The sequence below is a fragment of the Schistocerca piceifrons genome, chromosome 7, assembly GCF_021461385.2.
Source record: "Schistocerca piceifrons isolate TAMUIC-IGC-003096 chromosome 7, iqSchPice1.1, whole genome shotgun sequence".
In the NCBI taxonomy this organism is placed as follows: domain Eukaryota; kingdom Metazoa; phylum Arthropoda; class Insecta; order Orthoptera; family Acrididae; genus Schistocerca; species Schistocerca piceifrons.
In genome coordinates, this window is record NC_060144.1 from 497,149,770 (window position 1) to 497,176,677 (window position 26,908).

General features: G+C 38.5%; 1 protein-coding gene across 9 annotated transcripts in view; it reads left to right on the top strand.

The window, feature by feature from the left end:
- Nucleotides 1-26,908, top strand: part of LOC124804659 (mitochondrial inner membrane protease subunit 1-like) — a 74,288-nt gene that overhangs the window by 41,365 nt on the left and 6,015 nt on the right. For 2 of the 9 annotated variants that reach the window (XM_047264885.1, XM_047264886.1), the window contains exons 1-3: nt 8,204-8,681; nt 19,263-19,319; nt 20,231-20,536. In XM_047264885.1, coding sequence (XP_047120841.1) covers nt 8,277-8,681; nt 19,263-19,319; nt 20,231-20,536 — 768 coding nt within the window. In that variant the 5' untranslated portion in view covers nt 8,204-8,276. The other 7 variants (XM_047264890.1, XM_047264892.1, XM_047264884.1 and 4 more) reach the window with 7 other exon arrangements.

The following is a 26,908-nucleotide window of genomic DNA, read 5'->3' on the forward strand; positions in this document are numbered from 1 at the left end:
GTCTTTTAATTGTTGGCTTCAAATTAATGATATGAATATAATAGAGGGAAACATTCCATGTGGGAAAAATATATCTAAAAAGAAAGATGATGAAACTTACCAAACAAAAGCGCTGGCAGGTCGATAGACACACTAACAAACACAAACATACACACAAAATTCTAGCTTTCGCAACCAATGGTTGCCTCGTCAGGAAAGAGGGAAGGAGAAGGAAAGACAAAAGGATATGGGTTTTAAGGGAGAGGGTAAGGAGTCATTCCAATCCCGGGAGCGGAAAGACTTACCTTAGGGGGAAAAAAGGACAAGTATACACTCGCACACACACACATATCCATCCACACATACACAGACACAAGCAGACATTTGTAAAGGCCTTTACAAATGTCTGCTTGTGTCTGTGTATGTGTGGATGGATATGTGTGTGTGTGCGAGTGTATACCTGTCCTTTTTTCCCCCTAAGGTAAGTCTTTCCGCTCCCGGGATTGGAATGACTCCTTACCCTCTCCCTTAAAACCCATATCCTTTTGTCTTTCCTTCTCCTTCCCTCTTTCCTGACGAGGCAACCATTGGTTGCGAAAGCTAGAATTTTGTGTGTATGTTTGTGTTTGTTAGTGTCTCTATCGACCTGCCAGCGCTTTTGTTTGGTAAGTTTCATCATCTTTCTTTTTAGATATAATCTTTTAATTGTGTTGATTACAATAACGTAGTATGTTACAATTGATTACTAGTTTCAGTTGCTAAACAACCATCTGTGGATCTGTGAAAGTACCAGAAATGGAAAATTGCATTTGGTTAAAATGACTTTTACAATCTTGAAGAACATACATTATTTCCTAATAATGTTCATTACGTAGCAGAAACATACCACGTGTGCTAGAGACTCTGTGTCTACGTTGAGTGTAGGTTAGAATGCCATCGTGTGTTAGTTTATCTCAGAACTATGCAAATAAATGGAAAATACCTACCAGGTAAACATGAACAATTAAAAATTTTACTATATATATATATATATATATATATATATATATATATATATATATATATATTTTTAAATAGGTGTTAGAACACAAATATAATCAATAAAAATATTCCACGCTCACTAATGACCCAAGTTTTCCATGTGTTCTTGGTTGCACCAGCAAAGTTATAGAGTGCAATTCTGAACCTATGAAAACAACTGAAAACTTTCTTTTGCTAAAAATAATGCATTAGACTGAGTTATAACATAAATTAATTTTAAAGGAGAAGGACATGAAAAATTTAAAATCCCCCATCTGCATAGCTCAGAAAAGCTGGTGGTGGTGGGGAGGATCCAGATGGCATGGGTTGTGAAGCAACCATTGAAATCATGCATGTTTCTGGCAACAGTTTGGTAGTGGCCATTCATTCTCGTTGACAGCTGATTGGTTGTCATACCAATGTAAAACGCTGTGCAGTGGTTGTAGCAGAGCTGGGATATAACATGCCCGGCTTCTGATGGGACAGTATAAGCCTGTGGCAAAAGTGGAATATGAAGTGCTGGGTGGGTAGATTGGGAAGGTCTTGCATCTGGGTCTTCCACAAGGTTATGATCCCAGTGGCAGGGGATTGGGGCTGGGAGTGACATAGGGATAGATTAGGATCTACATCTATATTTACACTCCACAAGCCAGCCAACGGTGTGTGGCGGAGGGCACTTTACGTGCCACTGTCATTACCTCCCTTTTCTGTTACAGTCGCGTATGGTTCGCGGGAAGAACGACTGTCTGAAAGCCTCCGTGCGCACTCAAATCTCTCTAATTTTACATTCGTGATCTCCTCGGGAGGTATAAGTAGGGGGAAGCAATATATTCGATACCTCATCCAGAAACGCACCCTCTCGAAACCTCGAGCAAGCTACACCGCGATGCAGAGCGCCTCTCTTGCAGAGTCTGCCACTTGAGTTTGCTAAACATCTCCGTAACGCTATCACGGTTACCAAATAACCCTGTGACGAAACGCGCCGCTGTGCGTGATGCTGTGGAGATTGGGTGGACGGCAGAACACCACTTTGGGAGGGGATGGAAGTATCTTGGGTAGGATGTCCCTCGTTTCAGAGTGTGATGATAGATAATTAAAGCCCTGGTTCAGACATTCCAGTCCCGCGTTGTATTGGGTGACAAGGGGCACTTCTTTGTGGATGGTTCTTGGGATGGATGCGAGGATCAGGTGTGTGTGTGTGTGTGTGTGTGTGTGTGTGTGTGTGTCTCCATCCCTCACCCCACCCCACCTCACCCAGTACACTCACCATGAGCCAGGAAAGAGCTGGAAGTTGACTGAACACAATCTAGGGGGATGGGTGTATGCATGTGTGTGAGTGTGTGTATGTTTGTGTGCGTGTTTCTTCCACAAACTTGAAAAAGGAATTTCATTCCGAAAGCTGGAAAGGCTCTGTACCTTCTGTTTGTGTACCTATCTTAGACGCAGTGGTTCTACCTTTCACTGAGTCATCTCCTTTATCCCTAAAAAATTCTTAATGAACAAAAGCGATCTTGAACATAAACATTATCTAGAAAATTTTACTGATATTTTGAAAAATGAGAACAACAGAAACACACAGTAAATGAAAATGAAAGATAACCATAGATACAAATCATTCCAAAATTATAATATCATTGAAACAAAACTAACATCACTGACTGCAAACATAAAGCATCAATGTGAATAAACTGTCAATCTAGCTGTCAAAAGTATTTCACAGGAAAAAAATTCTGCACAAATAGGCGTTATGTGACATAACAGTCGAGCGACAGACAGTTGACAGTTTATTCACTGATTCAATATGAACATCTATTTGAACTAAACATAAGAACATAAGTATATACGTAAACTGACCTTTATGTTAAACTTTTATAGATGTAAGTGCTCACCAACTGTAACATGTACAGGTTTACTTGAGAACAGCACTATAAATGAAACAAGCTTGTAGCAAGGAAGAAACGCTATTAATTGAACTATTTGTGGCTTGCCTGGAATAATTCATCACAAAATGTTGCATTATGAGGTATTCTATGTTGCGGACCTGCAGTATTTGTTTTGCTTCTTCTAAGTTTTTGTAATGTGCAGCAGAATGTCCTGCAAATATCAGCAAGTTTCTTAAGAATGTCTCAGTTGCTTTTCACTTGTGAGAGTGGATTTATTTATTTATTTATTTATTATTATTAAAATTCACACAGTTTTGTCCAGGAAACAGTTAGAAAATAATGACGATGCAGATTGCCTTGCGCACTGATTTTCTCTGAAGAGTGTAGAGGTTTGTGCTTGTGATATGTACTCTTCAGGTTCTTTGTACAAACATATCCCACATTACACTTGTCGCTGAATTTGAAATTCCTTTATTGTTTAACTGTCACCAGAGTGAAGAACCTTATAGAAATATAAAAGTGTGTCATAATGTTACAGTATAATCACCGAAGTTCAGTAATTATAAGTTAGTTTTGAAACATATTATTAACTGCTGTCCTGCCCTGGCTTTGCCCGAGTAATGCTAAATATCTATGGTCAGACAGTTTGTCTGGCATAGCAGTAATAGATTATATACACAAACCTTCCTCGTGAATCAATTTTGTCTGTTAGTGATAACCGTATCAAAATCCCTATAGTAGTTCCTGAGATTAACCTTCGTATACTGACAAAAAACGCTATGGTGCCCTTTAATTCTTCATAGTTCAGCCTGTTTACATGAAATAGTCATAAATTATAGGCACAAACCTTCCTATTGAACCAGTCTATTAATTATTGAAAAGCATTTCCAAATCCCTACAGTAATTCCAGTGATTATCCTTCACACAAAAAAACAGGAAATTAGAGTGAGTAGACTTTAAATTACATATGCAAATGGCCTCTTTTGCTGTAAAAAGAGTTGTTTCATCATACTTCCACAGCTTCTTTTGCACAGTGGTTTTTCTTCAGGAATGTTTGTGAATTAGTTGTGTGTAAATCAGTTATTCACTTGTTTTGCTTCTTGTTTCTTTATGTAGCTCTGTCCTTCAAACATGCTTGAACTCATTTTCTTTGGATCCATTGTACATTTGTAAGCTTCCTTTGTTATTCACATCGTCATTGTCTTTTAGTATAACAATGAAAAATGCCAGGTGTTGTAGCAGTTCTGCCTGCTTTATTTATTTATTTATTTGTTTGTTGCTCTTGATGTCGATGTACTGCATTGCTATACTGGCTGAAAAGTGGGGTGTGGAAGTCAAACACAGACTACTTTAAATGATGTACCCGACAGATGCGCATTTGTGTTTCACAGTCTTTTACTTTCACTTTTCACAACTCCCCTATACTACACAGTCATATGCGGCCAGTGCAATATTGTTCAACGTTCGATAAGCCTCATTAATAGTCTGCAGGCGAACATCCAACATACTGCTACATCTACATCTACATGGATACTCTGAACATCATATTTAAGTCCCTGGCAGAGGGTTCATTGAACCACCTTCACAATTCTCTATTATTCCAATCTCGTATAGTGCGCGGAAAGAATGAACATCTATATCTTTCCAGACGAGCTCTGATTTCCCTTATTTTATCTTGGTGATCGTTCCGCCCTATGTAAGTTGATGTCAATAAAACATTTTCGCATTCGGAGGAGAAAGTTGGTGATTGGAATTTTGTGAGAAGATTTCGTCGCAACGAAAAAACGCCTTTCTTTTAATGATTTCCAGCCCAAATCCTGTATCATTTCTGTGACACTCTCTCCCATATTTCGCAATAATACAAAACGTGCTGCCTTTCTTTGAACTTTTTCGATGTACTCTGTCAGTCCTACCTGGTAAGGATCCCACACCACGCAGTAGTATTCTAAAAGAGGACAGACAATTGTAGTGTAGGCAGTCTCCTTAGTAGGTGTGTTACATTTTCTAAGTGTCCTGCCAATAAAACGCAGCCTTTGGTTAGCTTTCCCCACAACATTTTCTATGTGTTCTTTCCAATTTCAGTTGTTCATAATAGTAATATCTAGGTATTTAGTTGCTACAGTAGTTTACTGTTGTACATCTGTGAGCAGTAAAAGCCTAACCACACAGTTCAGTCTTTCGATTAAATTGAACAGACACTGTCATTGCTTTAACACAAATCCTATTGGTGTAACCCTTATTTCACTTTTAAGTTGATGCATTGTTGTCGTTCTAACCAACACAGGTTCCTCGTCTGAAACTCGGCCGTGGACTGACTGAGTCGTGATCGAAACCCCGGGCCCTTATATATATCCTCACAATAATAGGTGCTGAAACTACACATTGTTCAAAGTTAAATTTACAGAAATTACAATTAAAACCTAACTCATTAATACATAGAAAAATTGCGTCTTTTTAACAGTTTTCTTCTACTACAAGACTTAGGCCGAATTTTTTGTTTAAATCATGAAATTAATATAGTTATGCAAACAATAGTTTTGACAAAGCTGTTAATTACAGCTAGTTTTGCTAACATGTTTTCGAATAGAGCCAAATAGATAACTTTTAAGATTACTAGCATCTCGTCTTTCCAACGTTCATAATTAGTGCTGAATTTATATTTGTTTATATGTCAATAATAGAATTTAAGTTAAGAAACAATTACTGATTTCGCCCTATAACAAAAGATACTATCTAGGAATAGTCAAAATAAATTAGAAAATCAATTACATACATAAAACTAAGCCAAAAATAAGACATGGTGTAAAATCCTATAAAACTGAGGGCCAACCTTTCTCTTTTATGGAAATGCTGATTATATTAAAGTATGTTAATGGCAATTAGTTAAAATAAAAAAAAAAATTAAGTAGGCAGATGGCAAAACAAGAAGGGAAGTAAAATTATCCCAGCTTGCTCCATCACATCGTGAAATAAAACTAGTGATATGAGTAAAGACAACCTCTTACACGATACACCCATCCAGGCGGCCCAGTGCTTGGGACAGAGGACTGATGTTCTAGAGGAGCAAGGTGGTGAGCTAATAGAGCAAATAGAATACTGGACTCTCATTATGAAGAGTGGCATCCAAATCTCCACCTGGCCATCCTGACTGATTCTGCAATTTTCCAAAATCAATTAGAGCAATTGTCAGGATAGTCATTTTGAAAAGGGCACAACCAATGTCCATATTTTTGCCCTAGTCCAGATTTTACTCTACATCTGGTAATCTTGTGACCAAGGGGATGTGAAACTCTAGTCTTTTTGTCCTTTCTACAAAAGTAGTGTAGTTCTTGCTCTTACCAATTTAAATTTTCTGCATTCTTGTCATGTGAATACCAGGATGATACATTTAGAAAAGGCTAAGGCTGATTTTTTCTCTCTCTCTCTCTCTCTCTCTCTCTCTCTCTCTCTCTCCCCCCCCCCCCCCCTCTCTCTCTCTCTCTCTCTCTCTCTCTCTCTCTCTCTCTCTCTCTCTCTCTAGAGAAAAAAGAGAACTGGTTTGCTATTCACATGTCACCCCATCACCCATTCTTCACCTCCTTTTAAAACATCTCTTCCTGTGTTACAAGAAGAGAGAAACCTATCAAATATCAGACAATTTTCTGTTTGGTTTACACATGTATTTGTTGCAGCCAAAGTAATTTTTGAACAGTACTAAATTTGGTATTATTGTTGAAGATATTTTTCTAGCAAGCTCATTATGAAGATGTATTTCCTTTTCTGTAGGTTCCACCAGGCCATGTATGGTTAGAAGGAGACAACCGTAATAATTCCACAGACTCCAGGAACTATGGACCTGTTCCTTATGGACTCATTAGAGGCCGTGCAGTTTGTAAAGTGTGGCCACCCAGTGAAATTTGCATGTTGACAAATAGAGGCAAGTGTGAACTATCAGAATAATATGGACCTTTTATGACACCTGAAGAGCAAAAGTGACCTAATTTAAAAAGAAAAACTATGATAAAAAGAATCTTACTTTTTGTAATAATGTGCTATCTGCCCACAACCATATTTGGACCAAAGCTGTATTTATTGAAATGTATTCTGATGACAGTGTAAAGAAGCAGGTCACATCTTGCCTATTCAGGACATTAGACATTTGTACTGTTTTAATAAAACTCTTTCCTAGTATCTATTCATATATTCTTCTTGTACCTACTATTGTAACCAAAGACTGATGAAATAATATGTTATTCATTATTAACATTTTCTTTTCATGTCCAGGATCTGATGAAAGTGTTGGGAATATAAGTTTTTATGTTGGTGAATTACAGTTTTTTCTCCGGGGAAAGTTTTCTTCAAATAGTATTGGTGTGTTGTCACAAATTGGGAAATCCATGTGGTACTCGTAACTAATACTTACATATCCTGTGATAGTAATGTCATCTCCCTCACTATCCCCTCTCCTCCCCCCCCCCCCCCTTCCACATTCCTTCCTCTCTCTCTCTCTATGCGTGTGTGTGTGTGTGTGTGTGTGTGTGTGTGTGTGTGTGTGTGTGTGTGTCGAGGAAAATCTGCAGCTTAATATATATGGAAAACAGACCAACAATACAGAGGCCAAACGTGCGGCGGCAGCAAAAAGTGTAAAAAACCGAATTTTATAAAGTAAATACCTCAGTTCTGAACTGTGCAAATCGATGTTCGTGCTGGAAATTCGACGTTCCAGATGAACAGACATTTTAAAAATACGCAATAGTAAAACCGAAGATAGGAACGAATTTAAAAGAACTAGTAAATTATGTTAATTCGGTGCAAGCTTTTCGCGAAGCAGCAGTGTACAAGAAAATAAGATTGAATACGAAATTTAATCGCGTCCTGTCAAAACAATCTACAAGTTCAAGGTAATGACACAGACACTGCAAATCAATATGTGATTCATAGATAAACAAAAGACATAAAAATAGAGGAACTGTCTGACAGGGTTAGTGCCGTATTTATTGGCCCTAACAAATGTTCCATGTTGGAATGGATGACGAACAGTTAAATAGGTTAAGGGGCCCATCCATCAAATTTTTAGCAGATTTCCTTGTGGATTTACAGGCGTGATCAAATTCCCAGCAAGCCTCGAGCAGGCTTCCTGGACGTTAAGTGATTAAGCATGAGGTGATGTTGAGGCGAAGCTGCCGAAGTGCTTAAGGCAAGGTTCCTTGAGGCGCGGCCGCCATAACACCTGTACTCCACACTGTGAGGCTTGCGATCAGCTTGTATGTTTTCATTTCAAGCTTGGCAGTTTCCTGTCGCGCATGCGCACTGCGTGTCGTCCGCCTAAGCTCAGGGTACTCATGGCTGATGACTTCACAGTCTGCGTTAACTTCCTGATCTTGTTTTTTCGCGTAATTTAATTCACTTTCTATTATGAGTAGGCAGCTTTGGAAAGATTTTTTGATTGCTTATATGTCCATGCCTTGTTTGTGGAAGGTTAGGTCCCCAGACTACAACAACAGAGTCAAGAAAAACCAGTGTTATGCTATATTGGCAAATATGTGTCGCGAATTCGAACCGACAGCAGACAGAGCTTTCGTACAAAGAAAGATAAATTCGTTTCGTACAACATTTCGTAAGGAACACAGAAAAGTAACTGAAAGCAAAATGTGTGCTACCGGAACAGCTGACGTACACAAGCCAACTTTGTGGTACTATGACATATTGTTACCCACAGTTCTGCAAGGTTCCCCACGGTCCATCCAGTCAACACTGGAAGAAGTCGAGTTGGCACAAGATGACATTAGTAATTTAGAAGATAGTGAAGCAGATGCAGAGGTAGGTGATACAGATTTATAAATTGCAATGAAGTACCACGCACATACCGACAGTTTAATGTGTGTAATTATTTTGGTCAGGAATGATCAAACAGCTATTTGTCGAGTTTAATTTGTTCGGAAAGCAGTATGTAACATTCTGCCTCGCATGCTCATATTTTATCGTAGCAAACCGGGTTACGATCTTAAAGATACTTTTTAAGTGGTATCTAAAGGTAATACACAATCGGTAGTAGAAATGACATTTTAACATTCAGTTATCTAAAAATATCGGCACGCTTTGTTTAAAATAAAATACGTAGTCATTTTATATCGAATAATGCCACGGAGAGAGGGAAACGCGAATTACTCGCATGTACAGATCCATGGAATGCGCATACCAAATAAACATATCGCTCGTTGCGCTTAACTTGGTAGTGGCCTTTCGCAGCATCCTTACGAGGTGAAACGTTTACGTGATAACGAATACTTAATTGTACGTGTTTAGTAATAATCCTATAGACCCATATAAAATGACGTCACCTCCATCTGGAAGTGAGGCTTTAGGTAGCGCCCGCGATGGGTAAGGAATTGTGATGAAGGAATTTTCGGTATAGGAAAGAATCCCGACCGCGTAACGCGGTTTTCATGACACACTGTAAGTGTAAGGCGTAGTTTACTAGAGATACTAAATACGCCACGTAACTAAGCGGCGATCCAGTAGCGTCGAATACTGCCAAAGGAGTGTGACTGCTGGTGAAGGCTTGTCAATGCTTACCAGCCCTTGCCACATTTCCTTGTCAGATTTCCATGAATCTAGCGTTTATCAGCAGTGATTACGCGCGGTACTAGCGTGCTTCCCATACCATGTGTCGTCCTTTTTATGCCAATTTAACAAAGTTTCGGCACAAAAAGCCCAAAAGATCATTACCATGTAGCGAGTATTCACATAGGAATTTTGCCACTTAGGAGAATGAACTTAGAGACATGAGCAAGCTCACACAACAGCTTAAGAGGCGTATAGGGGTGATACATTTGAAATATGTGCCATTTCCTACAAGTTGTGAACTAGTTGTTGGACATGAAGGCCTTGTGTCAATGAGGAGTGGCTGGAGGTGAAAGACACCTTGCTATGGATCATGAAATAAACTATCCATTTGTGACATTCCTTCTCCTGGTCGCAAAGAAAGAATGAACTACTACTCAACGATCTCCATTTTGGACATAGCACCTTTATCTATGCATTTTACTCCCACAAGAGGGCCCACCTCTTGGTAGTGCCTGTGGCATACAATACTCATTTTATTATGGTATATCATACTGTAATGGAGTGCATTTCATATTATGACAGGAGGGCAGTTGTAAATTGAAATGATTGTGTTATAACATTTAAGATTTTGTCTAGTGTCTTTGAGTCCAGCATGAGCTTTTATTATGTAGGATGTCTCCAGTGTGCCATTTTTAGTCCATTAATCAGCTAACCACATTTTTCTGCTATACTATTGTAGATCTTTCATTATTTCATTTCTCTTTTTTATCAGACAGTTCAGAATTAACAATAGATTTCACACAGAGTGACATGGATGTGTGTGCACACATTGTTTCTGGGGAAATGGTGTATTATAATTTTATGGTCTATATTTCTTATTTCCACTGACTGAAATTAAGTGTGAGGTTTACACACATAGTTGTTATGTGCCTAAACAAATGTGTTATCAAATAATTGTTACTGAATTGCATATTTTACAACAGTCAGTACCTTTGGATCTATGCTTCATGTTCTTGGCAGGTAATCTCTCGTTGACACGCTCCAGATCAGTAAATTATGGCTGCATGTATTATGAATTGCACACACAGTTGTAACAGCTATTTTAGCTATTTGTGAGCATGGTTGTATTGGCTTCTTATACAAGCAAAACTTAGAAACTACCATTCTGAATACCTTTTTCTCATCATGATGTGCTCTCTATAGTCTGTAGTTGAATACTCTTTCTTTGCAGCACAATAGGCAGTGCTTTGAAAAACTTAATCAAATAGGAAGGTAAAGGAATTGTCATCACCATGTAAAAGTATATCTTCTGGCAGGTCAAGTTTTGAACTTGGTGTCTGATTTTATAGGACCTTCCTACTTTGCATCTCGATGTATGCAAAATAGTTAATTGCTCTCTGATACTGCCTAGTATGCCCATGTAATTGTGGAATTCTGAAGCACATGCTTCCCATAAATTTGCAATGAAGCCGCTGAAGTTGTATGGGATCCTTGTTCCTTTTACCTCCCCCCCCCCCCCTTTTTTTTTTTTTTTTTTTTTTTTTTTTTTTTTTTTTTTTTTTTTTTTTTTTTTTTTTTTTTTTTTTGACAGATCTACATGCAGACCAAAAAAGTTTCTTCTTTTAATACCAGGTTCTTCATACATTGACAGATAACTCTCATCAGATATGTATAACACAATCATATTCAATCACCCAGCATCATCTTCAGATCAAAGTAATTGTGTCAACAACTTACCTTGTCTTCTCAGAACCACATATCTGAGTTGACGAGATGGGTTGCTGATGCAATAACTTACATCTGCAGATGATCCTTAGTTGTCAAAACATGGAATCTAATTAAGTGTGCAACTGAGATGAACAATAAATGAGAATTATCTTAAATATCAATACAGTTGCTGACTCCCAAGAGATGAATATGTCAACTACAGTCAATGCAGATGTGTTGTCTCATTATACTGCAGAATGTGAATACATTTTGACAGATCAAACATGATAAAATGAATGTCAGGATGACAGTTTAAAAACTTCGTTTGTTTGCTTTTATGATGTCACTATTGTTATGAGCACCATTCTTCCATGGCTGCGACATTAAAGAACAGGTGGCCCATAACACGTGGTGATGTTAAACTTGTCGTCTCATGTTGAGGAAACAAAACTTGACTATTAATTTAAAAAATATTAAATATCATGATCATATTTCATCGTTTAGAAGAACAGAGGCTGTAACACATAATTTTCCCTAAAATGATGGGGAACACAAGTGGTCTCATTGTATCATTTCAGGTTTTAGCACAATCATCCACAGTGGTTTATACAAATGAAATTATTGAGACTGAACAAGTCCAGTTAATCAGTAATTGGTGATCAGTACAATAAAGAAGAGTGAGGGGAAGAGCAGTGTTCCAGTGATACAGCTCTCTTTTAGAATTTGTAAGATAAAAGAGACTTGAAAATTAGCCCACTTTGCTGAGAGCACATCTGTGCAAATGTACAAGCCATGTGAAAAAAACACTGTGTATAGCTAATGGCAAAAATAAAAAATGACTGTGAAGCAAAAAGCTTTCATTCTGAAGGACAGAGAAAAGAAACTTGTGCGTCGGTGCTCTTTCATGTTCAAGGGTCTGTTGGTGGGACTGTCACAAGTGATTACATACCAGATTTATTTACTCTTATATCTTTTCTTTTGATTCAGTATCATATTCAAATGAAAAATCAACACCTGAAAAGTAGAATTCATTACCTACAGACATCATAAAAAAATCTGGCTCAAACTTGGCTATTGCGAATTTTGGTACTCAATACAGATGCAGTAGAGACAAGTAAGAATCTACATTTGACAAAAACTCAATATGATTAATAGTTTGTTCTGACAATAATGGTTCACATATTACAATATGTTCTCTCTTATTGCATATTTAACTTGTTGTGCTGGTCTTCAGTCCAGAGACTAGTTTGATGCAGATCTCCCTGCTACTCTGAAATTTGAACTGTTCTAACATCGTACTTAGATGCTTCAAGAAGCTCTGGTGTCGTCCCCAACACAAGCTGTGATGTCTTCTCTTTACCTTGTCACAAATCCAAACATGCTTATCTTTATCCTTTTATACGGATTTCAAGTAGACTAACATTTACTAAACTACTAATAATAATTCATGTCTAAAAACTTTCATTCCTAGCAAAGTAGTGGTGTCCAGTTACTGACAAAATGTCAAAACTAAAGTGTGCACAAACACTGAGTCATCCATTAAATGAAATAGCTTTCACGAAGCTAATGTTTTCACAAAATGTCTCTTCCAACCTAAAGTGTCTGTGTGAACACTATTTTATGGTTACTATAATGCTATGAATAGTAGTGTTATTTTTAGATTTGTAACATTGGCAGTGGCCAGAGACATAACACCAGCAGCTCAGAGTCATTAAGAAGACTTCTGCTGATACAGACAAAAAAGACAGGAGCATGACACAATATTCATGGTCAATTAATGGTTGAACATTAATAAAAATTGTTAAAAAATAATTTTGGACATTAATCTTATTAGTTTCAAATCATTGTAGTTCAGATAATGTAACTCTTAATAATTTGTAGATGAATGGTGAAATTTTAAACTTTTAAAAAATTGGTAGCCTTTCACATCAAGCTCAGTCAAAATGACTACAGAATTAAAAGTTTCTTCATTGCTGTACTTATAAAAATCATTGTAACTACTCAACTATGAGTGAAATTCTATTTTAGTAAAGTCTGTTCTCATGTAATTTGAGTCAAATTTAGGTACAATTTTGAATTAATACAATGTAAAAGCATTTTTAGAAGATCACAATATGTCATGGTTTAAAAGACAGCTTTGGCATTTCTGCCAGAAGTGCAGGATCACTTCAGTACAGCTCTGGCTACAGGCCCTAGCTGCCTGGCCCCAAACATTGTGTAGACAGGTGGACAAGGGTGGGAGACGGACATTGTGGTTCGCTGTGGTGGAGGGAAAGGAGGAGGGGTGTGTCTGAACTGCTCCCTCCAATAAACCTGCCTGAGCTGGCCCTAAAGCTATGTTATGGTGAGGGGTGAAGTGGGGAAAGGGAGACAGCTTGGTCACATCACTGTGACTGCAGTGGTCACATCACTGTGACTGCAGCTTTGCGGACTGGTGGTGTGGAGAGAGTAAGGGCTACCTGACGCGGGCACCCTGGCACTGGATGAATGGATTGGGGAAAGGAAAAAATGGTCGGCGCTGTGGATTGTAGAAGGGTACGCTGAGGGGAGCGGTGAGAAAAGGGTAGTGCTGAGGCTTAGCCCTGCTGTCATCAGCTCAGAGGAACATAATTTCTCTGCAACGGAGCAGGGGAAACTGGACCTGATTACCTCTGACCTCAGTTACTCATACTGTATCAAGTCATGTGAAACTCACATGATACAACATGGAAAACATGCACCAAATAAAGTCATATCATAAAATTTCTGGTTGCGCCGGGCCCCTCTGGCCCTTACGAACAAACTGCCCCAGTGTGCTTTATATGTACAGAAAGAACAACCAGGCAGTTCCAAACCTTTATGAAAAATATAAATGTAAAGAGCATGTAGAGTTCAGTGTGGAAATAGAAAGCACATCCATCAGCTTTGTAGACATTAATATTAGCATCAACAAAGGAAGTCACCAGTGTGAAATATACTGGAAAGACACATAAACAAGCTCCTACATTCTAACTACCTCAGTGCACCATGCCTCCCACACACACACACACACTGCTTACCATTTCATGATCACTGCTTGATGTCACTTCCAGTGTCCACTCGTGATATTTAGCAGGACTACACAACATCAAAACAACAACTATAGATGAGTGTTATGAGCCCTCATTTTAACGATATTCATACCAAAAAAACTAAAACTAGAGCTAAAACAAGTGCCAGAGAAATATGTTGTACTAGTCAGTGACCACCTGTACCATATAGACATTAGGCAAGTTTCTACTGACAAACTCAGTCCACAATGATCAAAAGTGAAACCTATAAGATCAGTTGCAAAGAGTTGGATTCATAGTATATAAGAAAAATTGTAGATCAATGTGCACCAGATTTAAAGAACACCACAAAAGCTGGAATCTGTGGGAAACAGACTCCTCCTCCATGGTACATTGTCTCGAATCCATCCCCCTCATCTCCGTCAGTAATGTTGTAGGAAAGTTCTGGTATAATGTAAATATTTTTGGATTGGAGGAGACCACTCACTGAAAAAAAGGCACATATAAAAAGGAAGAAAAATTGCTAGCTATTGGAGACCCACACACATAGTGATTAGTTAGCTACATGTTCCGTGGGTCATTTTGCCATTTTGCACAATAGTTTGTAATGGTATGGAATGAGTCTTTTGCATTTAGATTGCAAATTAATTTGTACATACGGTTACATTCTGAACATTTCTAAGTTGGTCTCTCTCTCTCTCTCTCTCTCTCTCTCTCTCTCTCTCTCTCTCTCTCTCCCTCCCTCCCTCCCTCCCACCGCACTCCTGGTTTTGCACTGGTTTTGAGCACAAATGTGGCTGAACAGAATTGTTTTAGGAGCTTCAAAATGTGTTTCTTCTAATTTAAATTCTCTTCAATATGGGTCCTTAAGAATTTTGAAGGTACCACCCTATTTATTATTTCTTCACCAGGTGTTATACGTATCATTGTTGTAGTATCTCTAGATGTGCTGAACTGAGTATGTTGTGTCTTTTTAAAATTGAGTGTGTGACCATTTCCAGAAAACCAGCCCATGATACTTTGAAGAACTTTGCGTGTATGCTTGCGTTGATTGCAATACTAGTGTCATCTGCAAAAAGAACTAATTCTGCTTGTATGTTAGGTGGAAGAGCATTTACGTATATAAGGAACAGTAGTGGACCTAAGATTGAAACACTGGTAACCCTACACGTGATCTCGCCTAAGTCAGAATTATGTCCCTAGAATGTATTCTTGAATTACTAAGTACAATTTTCTGCATTCTTTTGTTTAGATGGTAATGATACTACTGCTACTAAGGTGAAACACTAGTCTAGATTACATTGTCTAATCAAAAATTTTGGAGAATGATGTCAGCAATGAATCAGGTTGGTAATTATTGACATCTCTCTTATCACCTTTCTTAAAGAGGTGTTTAACAGTGGCATATGTCAGTCTTCCTGGAAAAACATGATGCATTACATATTTAAGATAAGATTAGGCTTATTACATGGGAACAAATTTTTAGTAACACTGTCAAAACCAGATGAGCTTTTATTTTTGAGAGAATGTGTAATTTTCATAATTTCAGAAGGAGAAGTTGGTGATACATTCATATGAATTTTATGAAAGTTACATGTTCAGCATACTGCTGCAATTTTGCTCTTGAACTGTATGTCCCAGTGCTTTCTATTATATTTAAGAAATGATTAATAAATGCATTTGCTACCTGTGATTCATCATTTATAGTCTTTCCGCTCAGTTTAATAGCGATGTTATCTTGTTCTATGGCTGGTTATCCTGTCTCTTGTTTCACTACATTCCTTATAGCCTTAAGATTGTTTGGAGTACTGATTTCTGTCATTATGTGCATATTCCTTGAGTTTTTCATATCTTTTGTTTGTAATTTTGAGTAGTTTTTGTAGTGTGAAACTACTGCAAGATCCCTACTTGTTCTTGCCAAAAGATAGATTTCCCTTTTCATTTCCCTAGATACCTCTAGTGACCCATGGTTTTTTACATGGCTGTTTAGTTTCCCTTCTGATTAACATATGCAGACAGCTGTTTTCAAATAATGATATGAATTTATCGTGGAATAGATTAATTTTTTTGTTGGCATTTGATTCTTTATAAATTACACCCCGTGTTATCTCCTGTAAACTATTTCTAAAACATTTGTCCTGGAGTCATTAATTATTCTGATTTCCACTGAGGAGTATTCTTACTGTAAGTTGCTATGTTATTTATCCTAACTAATTACGCATCATGATCAGAAAGAGCATGTGTTATTGGGTAAACAATTATTTTCTTGCTTTGAGCTGTATAAAAAGAAAACATTATCAGTTGGGGTTCTACTGTCTTCATACACCCGTATTGGAAATTTAATTACTGAGATCAAATTGTAGGATCCAAATAAGGTCCAAGATCATACGTTGAAGTCACCACAGAGTATAACTGCTTGCTGCTATCTGACAGCACAGCAATGAATCCGGATTACTCATAAATAGTTCAAAATTTCCCATTGGGGATCTGTATACAGTTACATATACAGCTACAATTAAAAGTGAACTATTTTTCAGTATTAACTCACAACCATGTGCTTCTATGTGCTGATCACTACAAAATGTTTTTGGACTTGTGTTTTGTCTTTAAATATATAGCAATGCCTCCTTCTTCCATGTTATACCTTCAATTGTAAGTTGCAGTAGTGTAATCTTTTATATGTAACTTATCTAACCCTGTGGTTATGTGGTGCTCAGGCAGGCACAGGATGTCTCTCTTTCCAGAACTCTCTAAATTTTGCAAACAGCGAAGAAGCTCTCCTATCTTATTATTCAATCCTCTAATATTTTGATGAAATAATTGAACCTTACTTTTCTGTGCATTATTAAGCATTTTGTGGGGCTCTGTTATTTTCACTTTTTCCAAAACAAGGTGCTTGAATCCTGATTCTAACCTAAAATAGGTGCCCCTCTGACAGCAGTAACCACAGGGATCTTGCTATGCATGGTGGTACCCCCCTCCCCCCGCACCCCCACGCCCACATATTATCTGGAAGAAGCTCAGAGAATCTGGCTTTCCCTCTCCTATTCAGGTCTAGGCCAGGTCTAATGGATATTCCCATTTTCCAATTGTAGCAGCTGGCACTGCACTGATATGAGATTTTGTTTCAGTCAGCAGCAGCTTGCTCAACTCAGTTTTCATTCAGCTCACTGCAGTATTTACCCAGAGCTGGTCATGGTGCTGCAGCACCTCCACAAAACTCAGTTTTGCGTATGTAGTTGCTGCACCTGTTTCGTTCAGATCACTCCTAATGCTGTAAATACTGTTCTTAGCCAGGCCGTTCCCTGCTCCACCAGCTATAATCACGTGAGCCTCTTTGCCAAAACCTTTCCACAAATTCCCTATGTCCTCTGTCACCTAGCTAAGGCTATAAGTTGGCTTCACAATTCTTGTGACAGGTTACCCTGTCCCTAATTTGTTCTGTATCATCTGGCCTATACAGCTCATTACAACTACCTAGCAGTAAGACTCTTCTTCCTACTATATGTGGTACTGCCCTACATTGGGTTTGTTTGCTAGAAGTCTGCTGCATCCTATTGTGACTTACAGCTGGCTGAGGCTCTTCCCCTCTTACTTCAGGTAACAATCAAATTTATTTGATACTGTTACCTCAGATGTAGATGAAGTTGAAGAGCTGTTCTCCTTCCACCCATTGCTTGTTACCTTTATGCAGTTCCCAAGATCTTTTTCCCCTCTTCAACCTATCTAGTTCAAATTTCATGTGATCTAATTCAGCCTGAAGGACACAAATCTTTGCTTCCTACTCAGCGATTCTCTTGTCTTTTTTTGCAAAGCTTACATTTCTGTGGGAGAGCCTCATTGAGTTCCCCTTCAGTTCCCCATACAGTCACCTCAGTGAAATTCCAACCCACAGTCTACACATTCCACTCCCTCTTTGACTATGCTACTCCAACATTCACACTTTTCACACATTGCAACAGAGTGAGGTGCATGAGCCTATGCCTCTATATGGTGGTGGCTGGGTGAACTGTTGCCTAGCTGGTATTATGTAGGGGAAAAGGCATTTTAATGTGTTCTCTCTGTGTATTTTACTTTAGCTCATAAAAGGATTACACTGAAAGCAGGCAAGTTTTCTTTCTTTTTGTGTGCACCTATTGATGACTCAGCAGTTCTGCTATCTGTGAGGAATATTAGTGCCAACAATGATATCAACAGAAATTGTAAACGAGTCAGTATTACAATTTTGTGGGGTACGTGTGAAGACAGTAACTGGTGACAAATAGAAAAGTGTTGATAGTTTCAGAATTTGTAAATTTTGATGGTGTACCCACTTTTTAGGTGCAAACCGTAACCTTGCATAACAGCTAAGTCTTCACAGTTGTTAATATTTAACAATTTTGCTGTTACGCCTGCTTGTACCAAGTTCTCACTTGCAACTCAGTAATTTGAGTCTCTGATCTCCATTCTGTGGTCAATTTAATTACAGATAGCCTTGCTGTTGAGGAGAGAGATTGTCTGTCATGTCAAATAGTGTCACATGGCTGGTCTGCCATCAGATATTGTAGCAGCTGGCAACATGACAGCTGTGTGAGAGACACGGTATCAGTAAATTTGTTCCTGACAAGATAGTGGGTACCAAAAACACGAGATAATCCACACCTCAGACCGTTGGGCACTGTGATTTTTGCATGGCATTTGGTCAAGGGTCAACCAGAGTAAATAATTCTGAACCTCAGGATTAGATTTCCAAGTGTGTACTCTAATATTTTCCATGTACAAGAATATTGAAGTTAATTATATTTGTCTCATAGGTAAATTTCTGCATTCATTATGGTTTCAGAAAGCTTTTGCAATGAAAATGTGTCAGCTTCAACAAAGAATTTGGTGATGAATTTTTAAGGAGTATTATTAACTAATTAATTGCTACCATTTTTCCAACATTTACCACACTAAATTTGTAATTAGAATTAACTTTTGCAAAAAGCTGTCATAGCTACAGTACAATGTGCTGCTGTCTGTTGTACTTGTGATCTGCATTTATTGCCATCATGTACTTTCAAGCAATTTCAGAAATTCTCCACATTCTCCAAAAAAATCATTGACAAATACTTTTCAGGCATCCTCACTTCTTGAGGGAGAGGGGGGGCATTATCAAGAGTTTAAGCAGTTCAAAGTAAGTATTATTTCACTATATTGTTTCCCTTTGTACAATGTGTGCACTACTTTGCTTTGTGCTGCTGCAGGTGAAGGAGTCCATTTGACTTAACTGCTTCAGTGTTGTGAATAAAAGTGCATCCTGTAGACATTCAGTCATTTCTGCTGCTATTTGAGCAGTAGTTACAGTATCTGGTCCAAATACTCACTCAGGGCATACGCTTGCAAGTAAATGGCTAGGATGTACTTCTTTTCACATATTTTTCCCCATTGCTCTCTGCATCATCATGTGTAACTTCACATAGCTTCCCAGAACTATCATGATGTAGTCAGTCTGTGAAGACAGTTTAACATATTGCATGGGGCCGTCAACATGTTGAAGAATACTGTTGCCACTTGATACATGAATGTCAAATGATCAATTTAAGGGGGGGGGGGGGGGGGTGTTGATTGGTATAAGGTAAATTTAAAAGCAGAACAAACTGTTGGACAAAGTAACCCTTCAGATGTAGAAACACACACCAGCTCACATACATATGGCCATTTTCATCTGCAGGTTCTGAGGCCCAATTCAGGAGGGTGGGGAGGGGGGGGGGAGAGAGAGGGGGGGGCTGTTGTGTGTGTGTGTGTGTGTGTGTGTGTGTGTGTGTGTGTGTGTGTGTGTGTGTGTGTGTGTGTGTGTGTGTGTGTGTTATTAGAGTTAGGGTTCTCTTAATCTGGAGTATTTTGACATTTGACAAATAGCTTAGTCTACTTCTGAATGTGCCTGTCTACCACTCAACGCCTCCTCTATGTAGTGAGCAGCAAACTATCCTGATTCATATTATTATTATTCCATTCTGGATTTTCCATTGTTTGAAATGATTAATTTATGTAGATGTCAGTACTGACATTTCATAGCACTGTAATGAAATTGTCTTTCTTTTACAGGATGCCGCAAATGAGTCGGAGGCCACTGCTTCTATGCATGGAATTGCAGATAATGGTGTGGTATCTTCAGTTTCTGCTCCACCTGCCCTTTCTTTGCACACTGTGCTACCTACGGTATGCACTAAGAGAATGTGGCGAGAATCAAAAAATGATGAGCTACAGAAGGTAGCATGCGAGCAGCAGTCATCACCCTTAATGGAAAACGATGAATTTTACCACTTTGGAATGAGCATTGCTCTTAAAATGCGTAAAATGTCCAATATGAATAATATGCAATGTATTATTGCAGAAAAACTTATCTCAGAGGTAATATTTCATGGACATATGCAGGATCTCACATATGACACAGTTATTAAAATTCCTGGGAAACATGTAAATTGACATGGGTATGCAACAATATGATGACTGAATTTGCAGTCGTGTACACCATGTTGTGAGCACTTTGAAGAAACCTTTACACATGGAATTATATTTTAAATAAATATTTTATAACAATGTATTTCATGTTCTTACCTTTAAATAATCAGCGTCAAGCAATGAATATATTGCATGATAGGTCTTGGATACAGTCTGGCTAAAAGAGTGAAGTAAAATATTATAAGGATATTTAAGATCTTTGTAACTGCATATGGTAGCCAAAGTTTGAGTGTTGCTCTTAGTTCGTCATTATTATTTGCAACTTGACTCTGCATCTTGACTTCTCAGAAAGAGATTCGAAATTTCCAGAGTCCTGCCTATAAGAATCTTGCTCCTGAAGTTGGTAATTTCAGACGTTGTTAACAGATTTAACCAGCTATAAAATGGCTGTTGAATTTACTAGCTGTGCCTGAATAAAACTCCTGTTGCCATTTCTTGTGTTCACACATTGTTAGAACTACAGAAAACAAGTAGTTTTATTTACTGGCTGCATGTAACACTCTGGGGTCAGTTGGGCAATTCAGAGAAAGCTGACAAGAAGTGTGTCAATATGCTGCACAACTCTTGGCTAGGAGAACCTTACAGATGTGGAACTAGTCAATAACATTAACTAGAGATAAGCAAATAAAATACCTCTTTACACTGTACTAAATACAACATTACTATACTGCTCAACACTATATGTGATTGTGACAGGTAAATGTAATTGATTACACTAGAAAGAAAGCCATTACTTAAAAGGCTGCTGCTTTGTCAGTTCTCAGTTTGTCATATAAGTAGGATGTCAGTACATCTATTACTTTTACCAAACACTAGTGAGTTCCAAGCCTTTTTGATATTTTTTTGCTTTTGATGTTGGTAATTGTCATAATTTCACTGTGTTCATAAATACATGTATCTCTAATAACACAGTAGAAAAGATTCTATCTGTTTGTATATATGTAACTTAAAATATTTTTCTGTTTGACTTGTTGTTTAAGGAAGCTGTCTGACATTATGTTCAGTATTAATTCAAAGGGCTGTTCGTTTTTACTGCTGATAATGTAAGCACAGTTTTTCCACTTCATACTACTACTACTACTACTACTACTACTACGACGATGACGACCACCACCACTACCTGATTAAGGTATTTCTGAGTTTTCAAAGTTAACCTGTCCCTGACCTGAATGACTGTACTAAGGTTGTGCCTGCCAGCTGTTATATCCTTAAGACTATGCAATGTGATTCATTTTGGAGTGTGTGTGTGTGTGTATACACACACACACACACACACACACACACACACACACACACACACACACACACACACACACACAGCAGATAATGTTCTTGCTCTCTGGATTATATTATGAAATGGTGGATTCTACTGAGTGGCTGTTAGCAATGTGTAGTGAAATTACGACATATGCAGTCGCAGTTTACGCAATTCCAGAGTGCACTTTTAACACAGAAGACACTCGCTATAATTTTGTAACTCACTCCTCATAATGGTGAAGATGACATGCTGTAGAGCTAATCTCAATACGCAGTATGATAAACAGTGTCAAGAGTACAATGTGAAATGTAAGAAAAATAAAACTTAGTGATGATGGCACAGAAGTATTGAAACATGTTTGGGAATTTCAAAACAAAACAGGATGTGTCTTGCAAGTATGCTGGTGTTAAATCTACAGACCCAGAGAGATCACTACAAACAATACCAGTACCATTGAGTGAACGTGTGGTTTGCTGATTTGAACTTACCTCAGCCCTCTGATTCTTTGGTAACTGATAGAAAGCTGTCTAAATTATAGACTTTCTTCTTTTCTTTCTTGACACTTCAGCCATATTTCTTAGCTAACCTAGTTTATTGTATCTCAATATCTTATCTTTGTAGTACTTACTTTTAGTGTTCCACAGCTCATGGGAGTTACTCCAATCTTCAAGAAATTATGTCATATTCTCAGTTGCCCACTTAATTGCATGCAACAAGCTGCAACATGCCTCTTGTCAATAGGTGTCAGCTTGCAAAGTTGCCAATTGTGGCATGCTATTGTCCTGGACAGGTGGTGTTGCTTTGTGTTGTCCTGGTGGAATTTCTCCGTGGAGCATCATAGTCACATACTGCACATCAAATGTTGCCCTTATGTTGCCTTGCTCTTCATTTAATTTGGTATTACAATAGACTGGTACACATACAGATTGGTTCAGGTGCTGGTGTTATGATTAATGAAAATCCATTCCTGTAGGCGACAAAGTTGTGCTGGCACATTGGAGTCTATTACTGGATTTCAGCATCGATATTTGTAGTTGGCTGGCAACTGCCAATGTTGGGAAATGTTCTCAGCTCTGCAGAAACTCACTGGTGATTGTGAAGGAAGGAGGCAGTGCTTGAGCTGTAGTTCAATACTTCCATAAACCTTGTTAGAAGCACATTTCCTCTGGTGGCTGTTACAGAATCACTTTCATTTGTATTACACAAGAACTTGAATTCAATGCTGTGCTATTTTCAAGGCTGCTCCTATTGTCATAATTTTACATCCTCATCCTGTGTGGATTTACACAGATATGCGTATGTCGTTTTAGTGTATAATCACAGTTGTATAAGACACAAGCAACAGTAACATTCCACGCTTGCCAATGATTTAAAACAAGATTACTGCTTAAGTGGCTTACAAGTGTAGAATCAGCTGTAGAGCAATGTTCTGTCCGATATATTATGAGATCTCAAACAATGGAAACTCCAGACACAAGTAAGGACACACAACTAACTGCCTTCTCTGGCATTCCAGTCCAAGATGCCGGAGATGGTGGTCATGTGTGTGCATGTGGTGTAAATGAATATGTGCATGTGTCCTTTTCTGACAAAGGCTTCAGCCAAAAGCTAATATGTAAGTGTTCTTTTGTTATCCTCTCTGCAACTTAACGTGTCATCTGCATGGCTAAGTAGCAGTCTTTCTTTTGAGTTTTAATTTATGCACATATGGTGCTTTGGCAAAATAGTGTTGTTTTTAAATCGTTGACTAGTATGGAATGTTGTTCTCACTCTTGTCTGTTGCAACGGAAGTTACATATTAAAATGACAGATGCAAATTTGTGTACACCCACACAGGATGATGTAAAATGACGAAGACAGGAGCAGCAATTGAAAATGGCACAGCACTAAAATCAGGTCATCATGTAATATGAATGACTACGACTGTGGAAAATGAAATTGTTTTTCAATAAATTTGTGTCAATGGCGCACTACACGAAATACTTCTCTGTTAAAATTATTTAGAATAGAGTGCAGATCACCTTCCAAAATGGGAAAAATGATATTTTTTACCAGCCTGTTGGAATTCAGTAATGGTATTCCAGAATGCAGCCAAGTCTGCACTGATACGAAGCTTCCTAGAAGATTCAAACTATGTGACAGACTGTGACTGAAACCTGAGTTGTTTGCCTTTAGTGGCCAAGTGCTCTAACCAACTAAGCCCAAGCACAACTGACAACCTGTGGTATTACTTGTTTTGATTTTGGTTTGGAGCTAAATCACTCTTCAAAACTGTGAAAAATTGTTCCTTTTTCCTAAGTAGTGACTGTGTATTCCACATATATTTAGTCTCTCTGATTTGGTTAGTATGCCATTCATGTTTCAAATGAAGAAGCAATTTTTTGGCTGTCACATGCTCTGAGCACTATGAGACTTAGCTTCTGAAGTCATCAGCCCTCTAGAACTTAGAACTACTTAAACCTAACTAACCTAATGACATCACACACATCCATGCCCAAGGCAGGATTCGAACCTGCGACCGTAGCGGTCGCGCAGTTCCAGACTGTAGTGCCTAGAACCGCTCGGCCACCCCATCCGGCCCTGTCACATGCGTTCAATGTGTATTTTATAACAGATAAAATAAAATCACATTGCTTTATAGTGCCAAATACACTTTCTCATATGTTCATAATTTCAATACTGATTTTGTTTTTGTACATGTTTTAACATACTGCATCTCCATAGTACTTATCATTAGTTTTATAATGTTGTTTTTAAATAATGCCTGTTCGAGACAATATGGATGGCATATCAACCAAAGTATACGCGGTTTTTTCCCCATTCTTAATAACAGAACAAATCAAGTGAGAGACTGAGTTATTACAATTTATACAGTACTATATCACTTAATCCTTGGCAGGGACAGTATATATGTTATTGTTCTCAAAGTGTTATGCTACAAAAATGATGATTGGAACAAGCAGACTACTTTCATTTGCTTCGGGTCCACATACAATTTCTTCAAATCTTGAGCACTGAATTTCAGATTTAAAGTTTAATTTTTCGTGAGCTTAAGTATGATTTCTTTGTTTTGGCATACATTACAATCTAATACCTATACAGGGTGTCCCTGGAAGAATGGCCAATATTCAGGTACATGACAGAAACAAACATTTGAAGCAAAAATTCAAATAAACATGGGCTCTAAAATGAAAACCTTAAGAGCTGTGAGCACTGTACAAGGTATGTTTTTCACATTATCGGCAATGAACAGCTGCTCTTAACACTGGACATTTTGTTCTTGTTTTGGTCCGTACTACCTCCTCCCAAAATATGCAAAGCAAAGAGCTGGTAGTCGAAGAGATTTGTTTCACGGTATCAAAGATGAAAAAGTGCTCATAGCTCTTATATATGTGGGAACTTCAAGGTGGAGAGTATGCAGAATAACATGTGGATAATGTTGCCATGAATTGTACCATTTTATTAACACAAACCCAAACACAATAAGATATGAACACTTCAGTCGTGAGAGTACACAGAAAGACAGACACTGATAAATACAAAGAGATACACTCGATCATTGTTCCTCATGTCAATATCAATTACAGCCACAAACCTCACACCCCCACCCCCTTACGGCGCAGAGCGCCAAAGAGTTGATAGGTTGGAGATGCTATTCCAGAACATAATCATACAGAATAGTGGGGAGGTGAAGGGGCCTGCCATAGTGAGAGCAGGGCAGATTGCCTTTGCCGATACCTGATGCAGGTGACTGGATGTCGAATTCCACCATGAATGTAGGATGCTTGACCTGAGGGTCCTTGTCATTTGGAGGGGATGCAGTTGAAGGATCCACTGGTAGTGGTGTCAAAGTGTAATCTTCTTGCTGGTCCCCCCTACCCATGCTGACTTGACATGCTGGATAGAGACCACCAAACGAGGTGGCAGTGGTTATCCCAGTGGACTTGCATTCGGGAAGACGGCGGTTCAAACCTGTGTCCGGTCATCCAGATTCAGGTTTTCCATGATTTTTGTCAATCATTCTAGGCAAATGCCTGGATGGGATCCTTTGAAAGGGCATGGCCGATTTCCTTCCCTATCCTTGACACAATCTGAGCTTGTGCTCTGTCTCTAATGACCTTGATGTCGATGGGAGATTAAACCCAATCTTCTTTTCATCTTCCTTGAAGGTTTACCATTAAGTAGGATGTAAAATGTCTGCTCCCAACCTCAGAGTATTTTAGGGGGCCAGAATAAGGTTGCTGCCATGCAGCACACATTGTCATCTTAGAGCACCACGTGGGTGCAGTCGTTTAATGCCTTCTGCACAAAAACTTGTTGTACAGATGAGCTTGAGCAGATGGCCTATGGGTGTGGTTATGAGTGATGGCAACTCTGAGGCTGCCACTGGCAGAGATGTCAAGAGCAAGTCTGCAAGTAGTGTCAGACATTCACGATACACAATTTCAGCAAGAGAGGATTTCAAATCATCCTTGTAAGTTGTCTGTTTACCCAAACCCATGGTAATCCTTTGGTCCATTGTGAACCATGAGCCATAACACAGCGTTCTGGGTTCAGTGTCTCCTTTCAACCAACTTGTTGCTTTGAGGGTGGTAGGTGGTTGTGTGGAAGCATTGCACTCCACACAGTTTGCACAATTCTTCAAAGAGGAGTGATCTGAACTGATGCCTGTGATCAGTTATGATAGACAACAGACACCCGAAACGAGTTATCCACATATTAATGAAAGACAATTCTGTAGATTTTGTTGTTATATCATTTAAGGGAATGGTTTCAACTAACTGCATCATTCAGAACGTATCCGGAACCATTGGATTTGGGTAACAGTCTGACCAAATCCAAGAGTACACGTTGAAAGTGGCTTTTAGGTACATCAAAGGTGCCTTGCAGCAAGACGACAGGCACACGTCCACTTCCTGCAACCCGCCTTTACCCCAGGCCAAACAAACTGCTCCATAACAAGCTTTGCACTGGGAAAAACTGCCAGGTGTGATAATTATGCA